Below are 21,318 nucleotides of genomic sequence, written 5' to 3' on the forward strand. Positions count from 1 at the left end.
TGTGCTAGTTTATAAATTGTTTGTATAATTCTAAATTATTTTATTTTTCCTTTCAAAACAGTTCCTTTACATAAGCGCAATTTTGTCGAAATAACAATATGACTTTGAAATAACATTTTTTAACTGAAAGCATAAAAAAATGTTTAAAAAGTTAATCCAAATTCAAATCAAACTTTTTATTTTAAGATATTCGTTTATAACAAACCTTAAAAACTTTAATGATGATGAAAAGGAAAAATGTCAAACAATTTAAATAAAATTGAAAAAACGTTTTTTGAAAACTTTAAATTAAAATATCTGAGTTCCCGGAACCTGAATTTAAAGAGTTATAAAACGGAAATAATTTTCTTGGAAAAAAAAACAACAACGGTTCTGCTTTCTATTATGAATAAAAAACTTTGCTGCTTTTTCTTTGTTTTTTCGCTTATGCCTTAAAATGTTATAAAATTTTATCATATATTTAAACAATTATTTTGTTTATCTACTTGAATATATCAAGAAAAAATAAAATTTTATATTTTCCTTAAAAATATTTCTAACGCCTAAAAATAATATTTGAAAAAAAAAGAATTAAATAATGTTAAAAAAACAAAGGGTAGCATAAATGAAGCATATGTATAGCATAAATGAGCATCAAGAAAATGAAAGAATATCCTTTAGAAAAATTTTTTTAATAGTCATAATATTTCATCTACCACAGATTTTTTGTTGTAAAAAAATAGCACACATTGTGGTATAAAAAAAAAACAAAAAACTAACTAATAATATTTATGAGAAAAAGGATGAATTATTTTTGTTTTTCTTGTGAGAAAAGCAGTTGTGGGGAGAACAAGAGTGAAATAAAAATATACATTTTTTTCAAGCTCATTTTTATATTTTGTTCGATTGCTTTTTATTGTTTATTTTTAATGAATTTACCTTTAGTCGACTGGATTTTTCAAGTGTTACCGAGTAGCTGATGAATTTCCTGTTTTATATAGTGATGGTTTGTGAAAGAATTTTGCGATTCGATAAAATAAATTGTAACCAAACACTTTACAAAATAAACAAACTTAGAAGAATTTTTCAAAATTAAAAGCTTCATGAGATTTTTTTATAAAGTAAAATAACAAAACATTTTTTTAAAGTGCAGTAATAATGCTCTCGTACCAAAAGATAATAAATTAATTTCCAAACTGACTTAATTAGTCATTTAATATCATTTTCCTTGGAAGTATGCACAAAAGTATGATTGGGAAATAAAAATAAAGTAAATAAAAAATCGCTTTCATCAAAATAACTATTTTCGCCAGTTCTATAGTTTTAAAGAAATATCCCGCTCAGCAAGTCTTTGTTTTGATCAAAGTTAATTTCATAATTATATAAATTAATCCAAAAATCAAAAACCCAAATCTGCAAAAATTAAGATTTAAAAATTGCAATTTTAATTAACACAAATGTAATACTATAAATGTCGGAAAGTCGCCCTATTGTTGATTATTAAATATAATAAAATTCGATCATACCAAATTTGATGATACTGGAAATTGCGGATGCAATGGAAATGGTGTACGAAATAAAAGAGTTACCGTTGCTTAAGAGTAACATTTGTTGTACACTGCGTAAAAATCTTATACGACTACACCATTTGTAATTTATATTGTGCATACTTACATACATGCATTTTAATTTTTAGATTTACTTTGATAAGAGCTTAGGCCACAGAGTAAAAGTAAAATGCAAAAAATATACGTTATAGCTATATATGATTTTATATATAAAACGTAAAAATTAAATAAAAAAAAAAACAACTAGATATCAGGATATTTTTTATTCTTTTCATTGTGAAAAAAGTAGAAATGCTTTCGTTTTTTTTCTTTCAATTCAGGCACAATGGGAATAAAATTGTCTTACATGGAGATATTTTTTTTTGTTCGTCGATTGGTTTTTTATTTTTTAAAGTGGTAAAAATAAATTAAATGAAAAATATTTTAGAAAGCTTTAAAAATGGTGTATTCGCATGTACGATATTTATATAAAAAAATCTGATGTGGCCAGCACATAACCGACCGCAATGTATATTGTCTAGTTAAGTGAAAGTGTTACAGAATATTATAAAAGTGTCTGTTAAATACTTCTTTCCAATTTTTAGGACATTAGTAAACTTGTAGTTCACATACCTAGAAAAATGTAAATTTGGCTCTTAGTAGAGTTTCGCTTTGTGCTACCCTAATTCCCTGAAATGCTCGCCAGTTAGTTTCAGTAATAACCAGAACTCAAATATCAAATTTCAAGAAATTCCATCAATTCGTTCCGTAGATATGGTAAAAAATGTAAAATCGTCCCGCAAATCAGTTTTCAAAGCCTGATCTTTCCAAAAAATTTATATGTTCATTATTTCAATACGAAGAATTTAAATATTAACTTTCAATGAAATCGATTGATCATTTCTCTTTATATACGCAAAAATGTATATTTGGCCCGTAGTAAACGCCCAGTTGGTGATACCTGATTTCTTCCAAAAGTTTTTGCGAACGGTTGAACAAAGCTTATATATGAAATTTCAAGAAAATCGGTTGAATATTTTCTTTAAAATGTTCAAAAATGTAAAACAGGGCCGCTAAAAAGTGCAGTTCCCGAGGCCTGATATATACCAAAAGTTGATCAATCCGTGCCATGCGGGAAATAAACTTACATATAAAATTTCATCAAAATCGGTTCAGTAGAACTTGAGATACACGCGTGCACACACAGACCGACAGACCGGCAGACCGATAGGTTGCTAAAAATAGTTAATTTACACTTCCCTACTGTGAAGAAGTGCATTCCCACCGAAAACTCGATATGCAAAATTTGTTGCCATCACATACCTACCTATTGTATACACAATACGGTTGGTAAAAAACCACATGAATATGAGATTTTATTATGGTTTATAAAATAAAAAACGTTTTTGTGTTTTATTTCTGTACTTTATCAATTACTTTAAATATATTACTTCTAAAATAAAGAATACCCTTTTATGTTATTTGTTATAATTTATTTTATCTAGATTTTTTTTATAAGATCAGTTTTTTAGGCAAAATTTATGAAATAGATGAAAAAAAATAAAAAATGGATGAAAATTGAATTTTATATTACTTACAGTCGTAAAAAAAATTTAGACGTCAAAAGAGAAGAATGTATAGATAGGAATGGTTTGAAAACTTGTAGTCTCTTTTAAGATTCTTAATATAATAAAGCCTGGTTAATTGCCTCGCCTATGTCAAAAGAATTCTCTTAGCTGCCCAATGAATGCACTTAACTGAACCTGCTTAACTGCCTTAAATGGACTCATAAATGAAATAAAAGAAAACAATATGTATGACATATTTGTGCAAATTTTCATTCTATGTACGATACTATACCAATATATAATCCTTAACACTATTATGTACATAAAAAAACTAACAAAGAAAAAACCAAGTCGTACAAGTAGTCATACGGAAAATACGTAAACATAGAATTAGGAAATATAATCAAAAATTTTCCATTGTGTCTTGTCTTTAATAACAGTTTTAAAATTTTTTTCCTTTCAGTTCTCAATTTGTGTTATGTCAATTGGTCTTAATTTTTTTAAATCAACCACCAAGCTCGTTTAGTGTAATACAATCCATCTAATATATTAATAGATTTTGCAAACTCTCCTGGAGTCAATCCTTTTTGAATAGCCATCAATTGTTTTATTATTATTATTTGCGATAATGAAATTTAAAAGTTCTTATAATACGAGTACATACCCAAATAAAGAGGCTGAATTTGAAAAATGTGTAAATCATATGTAAACGGCATTTCCACGTAAATGCTTGCAACTAATGGCAAATATAAGCAACATAAGGTTTAAGTTTGTTCATAAAATTTTTTGTTTCTGCGATGGTTTGTAACTACGTTATGCTATCATAAAGTTATGTCAAACTAATGGTTTGTATTGTAGTACTTTTCCCTTCAACAAGCGAAAAAACTGTTTCTAAAAACAACCTAGCTACGTTAGTATGTTATTAAAATTACTTTCAAACATACACGAAATTATTCCAAGGATTGCATACATTTAGGATGAAATGTTTATTCTTTGAAATGAAGTAAAAACAAATTTAAAGAGCGGCTAACATACGTAATAATTAAGAATTTAATTGCGTGAGTAAAGAAAAATAATTATGTTTTTTAATAGCATGAAATTTGCGGTTACCATTATATATACCTGGCGCCTTATATTTGTGAAATCGCGAAAAAGCTTGCGGTTTCCAATATAAGGTGCCAAAAATTCAGGTGGGAGGATTTCTTCTAATGAAATGAAGAATTTATTAGTGTCTAAAACTGTTAAAATTTTAGATTTTCACAACCTGGGATCCAGAAGAAAAACGACATCAAAAATTTCGAAAAAACGAATTTTAAATAACGGTATATTTAACGGCCATTTTTTTCAAAGTTCAAATATAGTATGCCGTGGTAGGAGATGCCGGCGACTATTTATTTCTGCAAAATTTCAAAAATGATTACGGTTTCACTGCAATAAATAGTTAAAAAATGTCCTTTTTAGGGTTTTAGAGTGGCGGAATTTTTAGAGGGGGGGGGGGGGGGGGGAGATAGGTAAAAATTTCTTCTACGGAAATAAGTTTCTAGTAAAGATAAACAAAATCATGTAATGTTTTTAAAAGCATGTAAGAGTTTGTTCCACATCGTGCTGAAATAAATAATATGCATTATTCAATATAAAACGAAAGTTTCTTTAAATCAGAAGTTTGTGTTGTGTGAACTACAGATTTGGTAAAGATTAAACTTTTTAGGAAAAATTAGAAAGAACGTCGGTAGTAATAATACTCATAAGTACAGTAATATTTTTAATAAACTTGTGTTATTGGATTTTGAATAATTTTAACAATGTTATTTTAGTTTGGTATAACTACATTGAAGAACTAGATTTTGCAGCTAAAATACAAAAATTTAAGTAGCGTTAGTTGTAAAAAATTCAAACAGTAACACACGTGGATCTAGTGTTCACATATAGATTACAGATGAAGATTCGATACTTTATATTAGCGAAAATAAGTATACGAGTACCACATATTTATTTGATTGAAAAAAGAACGCACCCGAATTAACTTTTTACCGACCGTAGTGTGTATACAATAGGTAGGTTATGTGATGGCAACAAATTTTGCATATCGAGTTTTTGGTAGGAATGTACTTCTCCATAGTAGTCGATTTTAACAGAAACAGAAAATTGGAACAACAAAGTAAAGGAATACCACAAATTAGCAAGACTTTGCATGGAGGAGAATTACTTCGAATTCAGAAACGAGATGTACAGAACAACATCGGGAGTATCGATGGGCAATCCACTTTCACCATTTATCGCAGAATTATTTATGTCCAAATTGGAAAAAAGAATGGAGGAGGATTCTCTGATGCCTAGAGTATGGATGCGGTATGTTGATGACGTCTTCGCGATAGTGGACAAGGAAGAACTGGAGAATATAAACAGATGCATCAACAAATTACATAGAAACATCGAATTTACATTCGAAATTGAGGAAAATGGAGTGTTACCTTTTTTGGACATATTGGTGAAAAGAAAATCTGAAAAAATTGGATTCAAGATATATAGGAAGAAAACAACAACACAAAGATGCATTCCACGGGACTCGTACCATTCAACGAAACATAAAATGGGGGCGTTCAACTCTATGATCCATAGAATGCTAACCACACCGATGGACAGACACGACTATAGATCAGAAGTAAACTTCATTTTGGACACGGCTGTGAAGAACGGTTATTCTACTGAACGTATTAACAAACTCATTGGGAAGAAAAAACGAAAAATTGAGCAGGAGAATATGAGCACATTGTTTAAACAGAACAGGATATTGGAAGAACAAAGAACAACATGGGCATCTTTAAGTTATGATCATCACTGTACAAACTTGATAAATAAACAACTAAGGAAACACAATATTCGGACATCGGAAACCATTAGTAAATATCAACTTGGGAGTTTGTTAAATTCGGCTAAGGATAAATTGAAGATACATGAAAGATGCGGTGTGTACAAAATCAATTGTAATAATTGCGATAAATTTTACATAGGACAAACGAAGAGACCCGTTACAACAAGACTTAAGGAACATTTAAGTGAAATAAAACGTGCAAGGAGAGTAGGATTTAACCGGATTTTCGATTCTATGGTTGCAAAACACATTTATGAAACGGACCACACAATCACGAAAGATAACTTAAAGGTAATAAAAGAGGTAAAAGGAAAACACAGGAGAGAAGTTCATGAAAGCATGCAGATATACAAATCAAACAAGGACTGCCTACTAGACGCGGACGAAGGTAACGCGGCTACTTGGCTCTTTAAATTAATTATTTGACCAGTTTTAAGGTGTAAAACAGGTATAAATTTAGTTTGTAAATAATAACAAAAAAAAAAAAAAAAATAATAATAATCAAATTCTAGTTTAAGTCAGGTAGATTATATTAAGTCAGGTATAATATTCCTAATTTTAATAGATTTCAATTTTTATTGTTTGTTGTCTTAATTAGAAGAAAATCAGCTTTGATAAAGTGCGTATGTAGCGCACGAAATATATTAGCGAAAAATAAAAGTATTTTATTCCGAATAAAAGGAAGTTTTCTTTTCACACCAATAAAAAAAAAAAAAAAAAAGTCGATTTTACATTTTTCACCATATCTACGGAACGCATTAATGGAATTTCTTGAAATTTGATATTTGAGTTCTGGTTGTTACCGAAATTAACTGGCGAGCATTTCAGGGAATTCGGGTAGCACAAAGCGAAATTCTACTTAGAGCCAATGTTAACAATATGCTATTCTACTATGTTAACAATAAGCTTACTAATGTCCTAAAAATTGGAAAGAAGTATTTAACAGACATTTTCATAATATTTTGTAACATTTTCAATTAACTAGACAATACACATTGCGGTCGGTTATGTGCTGACCACATCAGATTTTTTGTATTAATGTTGATTTCACTAATTTTAAGAAATTTAGATTTAATAGAACGTTAATTTTTAAGACAAAGAAAAGTATAAAAAATTATTATTGTCTTTACAAATATTTTTCTGTTGTTTTTTGCTGTTTTTTTTAAATCTTGTTGTTATAAACATTTTTAATAAAATTATGAAGAAAAATCTCTTTTATTGCAATTATATGATATTATTTTTATTCTTTCTTTCTATTAACACAGTGTTCGTTTTCACTCTGTATTCGGAAGAATGAAACGAATTTTCAGAAAAAATTTTCCTTACATCTTTTTATGTTATTTTTATACATTTTTATAACTTTATGTGTTATTACTATTGCCTTACAATCAAGCATTGAAAACGTAGATTTACTTATACACACTTATACTGCGACCATAAAGAATGACAAAGCAAAAGTTGCATATATATTTTTGTAAGCGTGCAAACTCATATACATTTTGTCTTTATATTTAGTACATTCACGTATTATTACAGCACGTAAAAAGGATAATAGGTCTTTACCTAAAATTATAAAATATTACTTATATAAGTATTTTCTTCCTTTTTTTAAGCCCTTTTCCAAAAATTTTTGAATAGTTTCACTCCGTTCTTCCGTCCGTGAACATGTTTACAAAAAAATTTCAGCTTTCTACACCATTGAAGATAGAAAGCTGAAATTTTATAGATACATAAATCTTTTCAAGAAACTTATTTCCGTAGAACAAAATATTCACCTATATCCCCCCCTTTAAAATTATACCATCCTAAAACCACAAAAAATTTTATTTTTTAACCATTTATTGCAGTGAAACCGTAAGCATTTCTCAAATTTTGGAAACGCAGAAATACGGTGGCAGCCTTTTTCTGCCACGGCATACTATACCAGAACCTTAGAAAAACAAAATGGAAGCTAAAATTTATCGTTATTTATTTAAATTCGGGTTTTTCCGAATTTTCGACGTTGTTTTTGTTTTATACCACAGGTTGTAAGAGCCTGAAATATTAACAGCTTTTAGATAATAATAAATAATTCATTTTGTTAGAAGAAAATTTTTTTCCACCTCCTCCTCCTCACAAGTTATCGCCTCTCGAAATTTGTAAAATGTGAATTTTTGGCACCTAATGTATCCGAAACCGCAGGCTTTTGCAAATTTCGTGATATTTAAAAAACATAATTATTTTTATTAACTCAGACAATTAACCCTTAACATCGAGCATTATGTTAACACATATTTAAATTTATTTGTGCTTTATTGCAAAGACTGCATAAATCGTTCATCCTAAGTATATGCAATCCTTAATAAAATAGTTTCGAATATGAATATAATTAATTTTAATAGTGTAGTAGGTATACCTAGATTGTTTTTAGAAGCAATATTTTCACTAGTTGAAGGGAAAAATGCTACAATACAAACGATTTGTATGACCCAACATTATGGTTATATTACATTTATATATGTAATATAACCATAATTTTTAGCTGAATAAAAATTTTTCAATAAGCAAATACATAAATGTATGTTTTATTATGAATTTTAGATATTTAGATAATATAACTCACCTGAAAGTATGGCTGTCCTCTGTCTACCCACCCAATCGCCATGTCTGCACCAGGTATATTACCATCATATGAAAATCCTAAACCAACATAACCTAATGCACGTACTTGTATTTCAAATGTTATATCCTGGGGTGTTACTGACCATAAAAGACGAAAATCTTCATTTAATTGAACATCATGATCCCAATGCATGGCATCAACACATAAAACAATTCGTTGGGATAAAAAAATTATTAATATTATTAAAAATATATTCCACATTTTTAATGGTGTTGTAACCGCTGATATTATTGTAGGACTTTTAATATATGCTCGACAACAATTTTTACTACTTTCATTACCATTATTATAAATATTATTTTTATCATAATATAAATTTGAATAATAACTATTATTATTTAACTCGAAATTTTCTAAAATTGATTTTCTTGAATTTCTTTGAATTTTATTGGTTCTTATTCTATTTATTAAATTATCTTCAGGATATTTTATCCCTAATAATCTGGATTCTAATTGCTCTTGAGCTGTTGTTTTAGCAGTAGAATCGTCGATTGTTGAAGATGATGATTTTATTCTTATTGTTGACGATAATATTGTTCTCGTTTTCGTTGAATCTTTTCTGGATTGATATTTAAAATTAAGTTTTGTTAACGAACACATTTTGTTTATTATTTTTATAATTGTTTCTTATTTAAAATTTTTTACTTTTATTTATTGGTTTTCATAAATATTTTCTCTGCAAAATAAAAAAAACACTGTAATTAGGTAATGCTTTTTCTGATGACGTTACGTATTATTAAAGTATTAGTTTAAACATATCGCGCAGCTTTTGTAAATTATGTGTACTGAGGAACGGATAAACTAATTGAATACCAGAAAAAGTTTCTATAGATATTTTTTGTATTGGTGTTCTCGTGTAAAAAAGTGAATTATTTTACGAGCCCTACGTCATCAACTTGAATGTATGCGAAACAAAAATATTATTTTCAAAATTTTTACTTTAATAAAAATGAAAAAAAATAAATAACCATTTCTCTTTAATGAAATTGAATTTAATTCAGATAGTAAATAAAAAAAAAAATAATTACGTTTTTTAATGCAAAATGTAGAGACTTTAGGTGAAAAAAATCGGCGGATACAATTTACGCTACAATATTCAACTCAATTTGCAGTTACAAGGTTGTTATGTGCATGCGATACCAAATTTTTTTTTCAAATTTACAATATCCTCGGTGCATTGATGATATTTGCATTAGCAATAATTTATTATTGTAAATGCGCATTTATTTTTTATATATAGAAAATTTATTATCGTTTCGAGACTGCTGACACGTATTTACTGTTGCGACATTACATGCTGAAAAAACAAAAAGAGGAAAATTTGTATATTAATAAAAAACATAATTATCTGATTATTAATATATTCTTGATTATGACTGAAATTATTTATATTTCGAATATCTGTACAATGTTCTTTAACATTTACTATATTCCATGTAACTATAAATTTTGAAGAGATGCCCCCGGTGGCCGAGTGACAATCGCTTGTAAACCGAAATAAATACCGAAGGGGTGTGGGTTTAAATCCCATACATTCCGCAAATTATAATAAGGGAAGATTTGGCTGAATAATCAAAAATATTCAGCTACCACAGTGGTGATATAGCTAAAAATAATTGAACATTAGTATAACATTGACACAAAAATATTACTTTAATATATGCAAATAATTAGTACATAACCTTACAAAAAAATAAAACAAATAATAATAAAATATATAATATAGAATTTAAATAAAATATAAAATATATAACTTCAAATATATAATATAGCATATAACATTAGACAACTGTCAGTGAAAAAAAAACTCACCGCTGACAGTACATCATAACCCAACAAACCATGAGCTCAAAACACAATGAAACCATGGGACAATGACGGTGTCATGCTTCAAAGACGGAAAGTAAAGGGAATTCACAACGCAGATAGCTTCGGTAGACTAATCACCTTCCATAGTGAATTTCAACCGATTAACAAACAAAATAAACAGAAACAGAGCCACGGATATCTGATCTGGCACAACCCCACAGTTGAATGTCATATAGTCATATTGGTTTAATGACTTGGCTATAAATCAATTTTTTATTATCAATTGCCAAATTTATTTATTTTCTAATTCTATGTGTTTCTTCTTTATATGCTCTTTCAACCTTAGCTTGACATCTAAAGTCATTTCTAGGTATTTTGCTGAGTTATGAATCGCTACGTTCGTTTCATTTAAGTTAATTTGTGGTGGATTCATTATTTTCCGATTGATGAAGTTTATGTGAACCGATTTTACTTTATTCAACTTCATTTTCCAATCTCTAGTCCACTGGCTTATTTTATTACTTGCCTCCTGTAATTTTTTTCTCGAGTCGTCAATGCTCGCTCCTACTGCCAATATTGAAGTATCGTCAGCAAAAGTGGCTACCGTAGCATTTTGTATTTGTGGCGAATCACTTGTGTAAAGCAGGTACAACATTGGGCTCAATATACTGCTTCGAGGCACACCTGCTTTGATTTCTCTTTCTCAGCGTCTTGTTTAATTCTAAATAATCTCTCAGCTATGTAATATTCCAAAATTACTACAAATGGCGATGGTAACATATGTCTTAACTTAAGTATAAGGCCTTTGTGCCATACCTTGTCGAATGCCTGTACTACGTCTAAAAATATAAAAAAGCAGATTTCCTCATTTTCCAAGCTTTTTTTTTTATAATATTCCTTATTCTATGGACCCGGTCTATTTTTTAATAGTTTCTTCTAAAACCATATTGATGGTTTGGTATTAGGACCCTATTTTCTATTATTTGCCTCAATCTCCTTACTAGCAGCTTCTCACAAAGCTTAGATATCATTGGTAACAGAGAAATGGGCCTGTAAAACTTTTTTCCGGGCTTGAACACCATAACTTTTCAAGCACATACCCAAAATCCATAGCTGCACTCATGATTTTCGTCAAATGTTCCAATACCTCGTCTGGTAGCTCTCTCAGTCCTTCAAGATCAAAACCTGGCGATTTTTTCAACTTAAGGGATCTTATCTCTTCCGCAATTTTTAATTGAGTAAGTGGAATTATGATGCCTGCTTCATTTGCGATAGATTCTACCAAACTTACATCTGATTCCATTTGGTGTGAATATTCTTTCTAAGTGATCAGCAAACAATTCGGCTTTCTCTATATTGCTCCTCGCCCAACTGCCATTTGCTTTCATCAGTGGCGGAGCGTGCTTAATCGGTCTCTTTTTGCTCTTTTCCGCCTTCCATAAGGAATAATTTGTTTCTTTCGTAGCTGACAAGCTCTTTATATAATTTTCGTATGTTGCCGACTTAAGTTCTTGGATTTTTCTTTTAATCCAAGAACTACTTTTAATCCTGGGAAAGTCTGTTTAAAACAGTTTTACCATCAGGGTGACGCGAACGTCGTCTTGTCCTTCTCTTTTCACCTTAGTTTATCAGTTATTTCTTTCGGATAGCTATTTTCTGTCGGTTTGTACTTTGACATTTTTGTATTGTTCCATGCAGCTTTTTGTATGATTTTAATAAATCCTTCTAACTCAAGATCTAATTGTTCTCTTGATTGTATATTAATATTTACGTCAATATTGTTTATTATTTCGTATTTAAAGCTCGCCCAATCTGTAGTGCTATTTGTCAAACTAGGTTTAAATAATGTTTTAGTTATTTTTTCACTTAGTTTTAATATGACAGCAGGGTGATCTAAATTAAAATCATAATTATCTTCAAGGCTTAGAAAGTTTTCTGATATTTTTTTGGTTATGAAAAAGTCAATAACATCAGGAATCTTGTAAGTGTCAGCAGGCCAAAGGAGTGCCAACTAGGAGTCAAGCTCTCTTCTTTCTTTAGAAGATTCTTTCTCTTAGAAGAGAGCTTGACTCCTTTTTCTTAGCTCTCTTCCTCTAGTTGTGGTATGTTTGGCATTACAGTCACCTTCTTTTAGATATCTGTGTCCATGTTTGAACAGGAGATCTTTAAAAGTATTTTTCTTAATGCTGCAATTTGGTGGACAGTATACAGCACTAACACTAAAGTCCTGTTTAGTCGATTTTATTTTAATCGAAATAAGCTGAATTTCAACTGTTATTACCTTGAATTTTTTATTATGTTCTCTACTTTCTTTTTTTAGTGTTGCACTACCTCCTCTTGACTGACTGGTAGAAAGCAAAAAAATGAGAATACAAAGGCCGAATTTGTATCAAAAATTGACGAGAAAATAAGGAGCCAGATAAATTCGAGTAAAGAAGATATACAAAGCATATTCAGACAAGTAGTAGAAGTGGTCTTAGGCGCTACCAGAAAAGAAAGAAAGGAATGGATCTCAGACACGTCATGGATAGAAGTTAGAGAAAGAAGAGAATTAAGAACAAGGCTCTTGGCGTCGAATAGTGTGGAGCTGATGATCCAATATAAAGAGAAAGCCAAAGAAGTAAAGAAAGCAGCAAGAAAAGATAAGAGAAACTGTTACAAGAAAATCGCCATAGAAGCACAAAAATCAGTGGAAGTAAGTAATATGCGCGCACTATATAACAACATACGAACGCTGTCAAATAAATCCAAGAATTATAACCAACCAACCAAGAACAGAGAGGGCCATTCATTGTCGTCCACACAGGAGCAGCTACTAAGATGACAGGAGCATTTCGAAGAAATAAACAGCCTCGAACAACAAATGCGAGAACAACATCAAGAAATCAATAATAGTAATGCAGTCGTAACATCAGAATAGACGTGAGTTCGAAATAATGTAGCCAATAATAAATAAGATAATAAAACTGAGAGCCGGAGTCAAGGTATGCCCCCTATCCCCACTCCTGTTCAACGTAGTACTGGACGAGGTTATAAGACGAGCAACAGTTACTGCCAGAGGGATAAAGTGGATGCTCATAAGTTGATCAGAAAGTCTAGAATATGAAGATGACATAGCTCTACTTGCCCCCACGCACCATGATATGCTAGAAAAGATATCAGACCTAGAACAAAGTGCCTCAAGAGTCGGTTTCTGGATAAACACACACAAAACAAAAAGCATGAGAATTAACGCCAGAAGCAATGCCCCCTAAATGTAAGAAACACAGAAATAGAAGATGTCTCGGAGTTCTGCTACCTTGGTAGTATAATTACTGCAGATGGAGATGCTGAAAGTGACATGGAGAATAGAATTACACTAGCAAAAATGGCTTGTCTGTAAACAACACCACATAGCTGGGAGTACAAAAATCAGAATATTCAACTGATACGTAATATTAGCGCTTCTATATGGAAGTGAGACCTGGCTAATAAAGAAATACTGCACAAACAAAATACAGGTCTTCATAAATAAATGCTTTTGATCAAACTGCAGAATATTCTGGCCGCGAAAAATCAAGAACTCGGTTCTTCTCGGGATTTAACGGGACAGGAACTCATAGATCTTCAAATCAAGAGGACGAAGTGGAAATGGATTATTCACGCGCTGAGAAGGGCAGAAAACAATATTAAGCGAAGGCTTTTAGAGTAAAAGTTGGCACGAAAAGTTGGCACACTAAAAGAAACATGGCAAAGTTCAATAAATAAAGAAATCGAGGAAAAAGACAAATCATGGCCTGAAATAAAACTTCGAGCTCGCAACAGGGTCAGGTGGAGGAGCTTTGTAGATGCCCTATGCTGTCAAAGGGAGTAGAAATGGAAAAAAAAACATAAATTTTGAAAATAGAAACTGTCCATTCGTCTGTCCGTGAACCCTCACAAAACTTTTACACCCTTGAAGATAAAAAGGACCCTTCCCTCTAAAAGCCTTGTTCTACAGCAGTGGTTGCCTCTTTTATCACGGCATACCATATTTGAACTTTAAACAAACAAAATCACCGTCAAAATTTATCTTTATCTGAAATCTGTTTTTTCTAAATTTTCAATATCACTTTTCTTCTAACTGCAAGGCTTAGGAGTCTAATGTATAGGAGTAAATAATTAATTTAGTTATCAGAAAATTTTTTCCAATTATACCCTCTCAAGTTTTCTTCTTTCGAAATTTGTAAAACTCGAATTTTCGGTATCTTGTATTTCCGAAACTGTAAGTTTTATGAAATTTCTATTACTGCAGAAAACTAACGGTTAATGCAATGCCATTAAAAAGTTAAATTATTTTTCGTAACTCACACAACTAAACTTTAAATTCGAGCATTATACAAACCTCTTTGAATTTTTTTTGTTGTTCAGAGATTGAATATATTGCTCATTTTTAAGGTTTGACATTTTCGAAATTTATTCGTACGAACCACTGGTTTCATTCGACTTTATTATCCTTTAAATGGAAGCATGTAATACTTACTACGTCATTATTACTATATAAATTGCTTATTAGCATATTACTAATTGAACACTATAAATGATTAAAAATAGGACGTTGAGTCTACTATGCAGTCAAGGCTATCATATATATACCGGCATGTTTGAGTGCATCAAAGGCGCCCGTTTTCGGTAACTATGACTTCGAAGAAAAAAACACTAATTCTTTTTGACTATTAAATCGATTTTCTTGTACTAATACACATATACTTTGAAAAATAAAATAATTTACGAAACAGCAATACATTGTATGCTGCAGCAGCTTGAAAAGTTAGCAAATAAAAAAACCTACCACAAGTCCCCGTATCGCAGGTGAAATCCTTAATTATAAAGAAACTCTATAATAAATAATATATAATGCTTTAATATATTAGTTATTCTTTTTTACGAAAGAAATTAATTAACTTATCTTTCTAGTTATTCAACTTTAAAAAAAAACTTTTATTTTTTCACCTTGGAAAGTTCACACAAAGGTATTTTTGTACTCTCCGTTGAGCATGGGTTGATTGGGATTCACTGTGTCAAAATTATGTGCATAAATATACTATTTCATGAAGAAAGGAAAATTAAAAATTACATTAGTGATAAGTCGTTAAAATGTAAAAAATTGCATTCATATACCAAAAGTAATCAATCAATAAGGAATAATTTGACATATACATGAACTTGATTTCTAGAAAGTTCTTGGAGTTCTGTATGTCCGTAACTGCGGTATATCGAGTACTTCTGGGAGATTATGACCAGAAGCGATTTGAGAAGATTATAGAGTTGCGCAAGAATTAGGTGAGAATCCTCACCGGCATCTTTATGGGACATTGCAAGATTACGGGTCACTTAGACAGCGAGGGCACTGGAGGAGATCTCAGGGCACCTTGTAGGAGATTATGTCCAACACCTAGTTTGGGTGCACAATAGATTGTACGCCGGTCGTGGTGCATTGTTAATACTTATCTCGTATTCAGTTAAATTAATTAGTCAATTTACTTTCTAATTTTGTTACTCAATAACAACCAATATAACCTGCCCAGTCCGTACACCACAGATTCTGAAGCTGCTAATTACTAAACATCTAAAACTGTATTGATTAATGGTTGTTTATAGATTAGAATATAGAAGCTAGCGTATAGCGTTTCATGTGGTTGCGAGAATGTACTTATATACATGTATTGCAAGTATTATGTCTGTAACTTTGAAATTGTATAAATTAATAAATAATGAGAGAAAACTTAAAATAAGAAAAGTTCTTAAAACAATTACAAAAAAGTACATAATTAAACAAACACTTAGTTCGTTTAAGGTCTTATATCTTTTGAGTAATTTACTTTAGAACCTCGCTTTGAATTATGTTGCATAAACTAAATAAATTAACTAAAGATACAATATAATAAAATTTCAGATTAAAATTGAAACTGATAAAAACCCAAATCACGAATCAAAAATATAAATTTAAATTAAAAAAATTGTGCAACCCAAAAAAAGTTTCTATTTTGATTGTACAATTTGGTTAAATATCAATTTAAATTTTGCGACATTATTTAAAATTGCAGTTTATAATGAAATGATTACGCAAGTTTCCAAATGTAAAATGTTGTCCGTCAGATCTTAAAATATTTTTACACTTTGAAAACAATCTTTCAATATCAGTTGAAATCACTGGTGCGAATATAAATGCTATGATTTAAGCATTTCTGTATAAATTTTGAGAAAATTCTGTTTTCCCAGCAATAACATTTGCAACATTTTTTAAAATATTGAAATCACTAATTTTTTAATAACATCGGAGATTTGTGCAACCCATTACTATTTGTGTGATTACATGTGACCCATTTACGTTGTTTATTTTTTCAACAGCATCTTCAATGATCTCTATCTGAGCATGAAGAGATAACGCAGAAGTTTACGAAAACTGAAATTTGGGTATAGAAATACAAAATCATTTAATAATTTATTGAAAAACGTGTTTTTTGCTGTTGCAACGGCAGCAGAATCTTTTTCTTGTAAGTTGCGTGTTGGGGTGGAAGTGGTAAAGGTTGGGGTGGAAGTGGTAAATGGGTTCAGTTTCTTTCAGAATTTGTACTCATAATTACAAATATTAAAAAAGGTTACGAAAGGTGTTAAAGCCCAAAAAAGGTTAAAAGGTCAAAAAAGATTTTTCTAAATCGATGCCAAATAAAACTAAATTTCATGAAACGCATTTGTATATTGGTAAATATGTCTTAATAAACACTACTAAAAATAGGGAAAAACTTAAAAAATCCGTCCTCTATAAAACAATGTAGATTAAATAACAATAATAGATTATTAAATCTTAATAATTTTCTTAAAAAGGTGTTCACTTTTTAGTACTTTTCCAAAAATTTTTTGAAAAAAAGTACTTATTAGTTTCACTCTGTACGTCCGTCCGTCCGTGAACACTTTTTAGTTTACAAAACTTCTACATCCTTAAAGATAGAAAGCTGAAATTTAGTACATAGATCTTTACTAGAAACTTATTTCCGTAGAACAAAATTTTTACCTATCTCCCCCCGCTTTAAAAGTTATACCCTGCCAAACCCTAAAAACGGCCCTTTTTAAATATTTGTTGCAATGAAACCATAAGCATTTTTGAAATTTTGCAAACGCAGAAAGGCAGCGGCTTGCTTCCCCTAGCGCGGTATACTATAGCTAAACTTTAGGAAAACAAAATGGCCGTTCAAATTTATCGTTATCTAAAGTCCTTTTTTTCAAATTTTTGATGTCGTTTTTCTTCTAGACCCCAGCGTGTATAAGTTTGAAATTTAAGGGGTTTTTAGACAATAATAAAGAGTTTAGTTCGTTAGAAGAAAATTTTTTTCCATCTCCACCCCCTCTCTTGAAATCTATCGCCTCTTGAAATTTGTAAAATTTGAATTTTTGACACCTTATATTTCCGCAACCGCAAGATTTTCAAATTTCTATGAACGCAAAAAGCTAACGGTAAATTCCATGACATTATAAAATATAATTATTTTTCTTAACTCACACAATTAAACCTTAAAATCAAGCATTCTGTTAACCCCTCTTTACATTAATTTTTGCTTTATTTCGAAGACTGCATAAATCGTTCATCCTAAATATATGCAATCCTAGAAATAGTTTCGTTTATGAATGAAAATAATTTTAATAGTGTAATAAGTATAGATAGACTGTATTTAAAAGCAGAATTTTCACTTGTTGAAGGGAAAAGTGCTACAATACAAACCATTGGTTTGACCCAACTTTATTGTTATAACTCACACTTCCAGAAATGAATTTATATACAGTATTTGTACCACTAAAAGCAAATTATAATTACCCCTACTTGCAGGATGTAGTACCATTTTGTAAAAGGCGGTCATAAAGTATCTTGGGAGAGGGTGAGGGTGGAGAGTGGGTGGAATTCTTGATTTTCTGGAACCGTAGAGGCAAAACCCTATCTAATGCCTTTTCTCCCATGTCTCTAGCCCTTGCAGAAGTATCCGAAATTTTTGACACCTGAGAAATAGCTATATATATAATACACATACATATATAAAAATTGATTTATAGAAAAACAAAGATAACTTATACATTTAGGGATCTGGTGGTTTACAACATAAGAAATTTAAAATACTTGAGTATCTTTGGAGTATCAATGAAATTTTCATTAAATAATTTCATTCTAATATCAGGATAAAATTATAATCAACAAACATTTATTATAATATCTTTTGTAAAAGTTCATTAAACCCGATTTATAATGAAACTATATTTTGATGTGCAAAGGTGTACAACAAAGTGATTATTCATTGTGCTAAAGCATGTATTATTTTTCAAATTTTATCAAGCATTCCTGTGGGAGTGATATTATTTAATGTTTAGAAAATTAATGAAACCAAATATGCAGCATTTAATATTTTTACATTTAACATTTTTTTAGGTATCTCATTAATATTAAGAGATGATTTGCTTGGATTTTACTGAAAAATATATTTATTTTAACTCTCGAAACGAAAGGCAATGGTAAATTTTTAAAAATTTTGTTAACATCATTATGGTGCTTAATTTGCAATTTTAATTGCTATTGATATTTATCGACCATTGCATTATACGCAATAAAGGAGGTTATGTGGTGGCCCCAAATTTAGGATGGTGGCTCTAAATTTTGAGTTTTCCAAATTTCTGTTGTTACCAAAACCAACTGGCGAACAGTTAGAATTGTAGCAAGCGAAACTCTACTAAAAATTAAAATTTACTTTTTTCTAGTTATCTTCCTTAAAATTGAAAAAAAGTGTTTAAAAAGCATTTTTTGTAACACTTTCGATAAACTAGAGAATAGACATTTTAGTCAGTTATGTGCTGATTACACCAGAAAATTTTTAAAATTACTTACCTTAACATATAATTTAACGTTATTTCGCTCATTCTAAAAATTACTTATTCGTTTTGTGTTTAAAATTAAATTGTCATAACAAAAAAATGTTTACTTAAAATTTTTAACAATTTTAACTAATGTGTCCCAATTTATGTCAAACGTATTCTAATACCTTTTAAGCTATATTTTTTAATATATTTCAAATTTCAGATGCTTATCATAGTACTTTGAAAGAATTTAAATAGCATATGTTAATATAAAATTATATAATAGATTTAGATGCTGAACATTCATATAGATAAAGCCAATCATAAATGGTTCCACATTTCCATAATATATTATGTACATAAATTAGATTATGTGACAAATACATGCCTAACTATAATACTGTTAAAAACAAGTATAGTTATTTTTTATAGTTGTCATATGCATTCGAGAAAGGCGTTTAATTATGCTCTAATTTACAACAAATGTGTAAAAAATTTTATTTATAAATCAGAAAGTAATATTTCATTTATCATATGTAATTCATGATGTACAATTGTATATTATATTATTTTGATTACGCATAATTTTACATATTTTTAAGATCCTATTAATTGCCATATAGCACAGAAACAAACTTTAACTGAATATACTTTTGTAGTACTTAAGTAACCTAAAATTAATATAATTTACTATACAAAATAAAATACAAACATAATTCTGCATAATAACATAAAACAAAAACTTTTCTATAATGCCTTTAAAATTCTATTTGGTTTAAATTATAAAATTTTAGCAAAATTCACTATACTAATAATATTTCAGAAGCACAACTTATGCAATAAACGACTTGAATATTATACTTGTATAACATATGAAATATCACTGCTTTTTTTGTGTTTATACATATCCTTAAATTTATTTAAAATTCACTTCATTTTCGTATATATAGTTTAAAGTATATTATGTCTTAATTAAAGAAAACAATTCTCCTTGTAAATTAAATAGCATCTAAAATAAATTTCTTAACAATTTGCAAAAAATCTAAAATTTCTCTATTCATTTTTGTTAAATCTGTGAAAGTTTATTTCATTATACCAAATGAGATTTAAATTAAAACTTTAAGAATTTAAAATATAATTGAAAATATTATTAAAATCTTGATATTTTTTCCCATAAATTTAATTAATAAAGCCATTAAGTAATTAAATTTCTCGGGTCATCAATCTCTTAGAGTATTGAAATATTATTTTATGCATTTTATTAAATATTATTTTTAAGCATATTATAAATTTATGAGTTAATATACGAGTATTAACAGTATATTAATTCTTATATTTATAATATTGATTATTTAGGAATATAATAAAATTGAAGCGTGTTTGAATTTTCCTTATGAAAATTGAGCGTGGTTTGAGTAAAATTTAATTTACTCAATAATATATAATTTAATATAAAATTTTTATAATAATATATAAGTGTTATTTAAGGATAAACAAAACTTTAAGTGCAAAAAATTATTATGGAATATTCAAAAATCCCTAACTTTATCAAATTTAACAAAGCCAATGGTGCTTCAATTATGAAAGTTTCGAGCTATAAACTTTGTGGGGCAATAATTTTTAGAAGAGTAGAAGGAGTTAGGTAAAAATTTTCTTCCACGCAAAAAACTTTCTAATGAACATATAACACACGTACATATAAAATTTCATCTTCAGATCTTCAAGGGTGTAGAAGTTTTGCAAACATGTCCACAGGCGGATGGAAGTACTGAGTAAAACTAATAAGCACTTTTTTTCGAAAAGTGCTAGAAAAACACATTTTCTATTGACAATCGAAATTTTCAAAAAGTACCAACATAAAAAAATATTCTCTAAATAATCCGGATACATTCTACAAAAAAATTTGTTATATTCTATAAAAATCTAGTGTGATCAGCACATAACCGACCGCAATGTGTATTGTCTAGTTAAGTGAAAGTATTACAGAATATTATAAAAATGCCTTCTAAACACTACTTTCTAATA

General features: G+C 29.3%; 1 protein-coding gene across 2 annotated transcripts in view; it reads right to left on the reverse strand.

Moving 5' to 3' along the window:
- LOC129606003 (uncharacterized) overlaps positions 1 to 21,318 on the reverse strand; it is a 114,255-nt gene that overhangs the window by 57,432 nt on the left and 35,505 nt on the right. The window contains exons 2-4 of one of the 2 annotated variants that reach the window (XM_055516048.1): positions 10,055 to 10,234; positions 9,657 to 9,925; positions 8,569 to 9,304 (exon numbers count right to left, since the gene is read on the reverse strand). In XM_055516048.1, coding sequence (XP_055372023.1) covers positions 8,569 to 9,228 — 660 coding nt within the window. In that variant the 5' untranslated portion in view covers positions 9,229 to 9,304; positions 9,657 to 9,925; positions 10,055 to 10,234. Of the gene's footprint in view, positions 1 to 8,568; positions 9,305 to 9,656; positions 10,969 to 21,318 lie in introns of those variants that run through there. The other variant, XM_055516047.1, reaches the window with a different exon arrangement.

This window comes from Condylostylus longicornis, unplaced genomic scaffold (genome assembly GCF_029603195.1).
Source record: "Condylostylus longicornis isolate FDR11 unplaced genomic scaffold, ASM2960319v2 ptg000016l, whole genome shotgun sequence".
NCBI lineage: Eukaryota > Metazoa > Arthropoda > Insecta > Diptera > Dolichopodidae > Condylostylus > Condylostylus longicornis.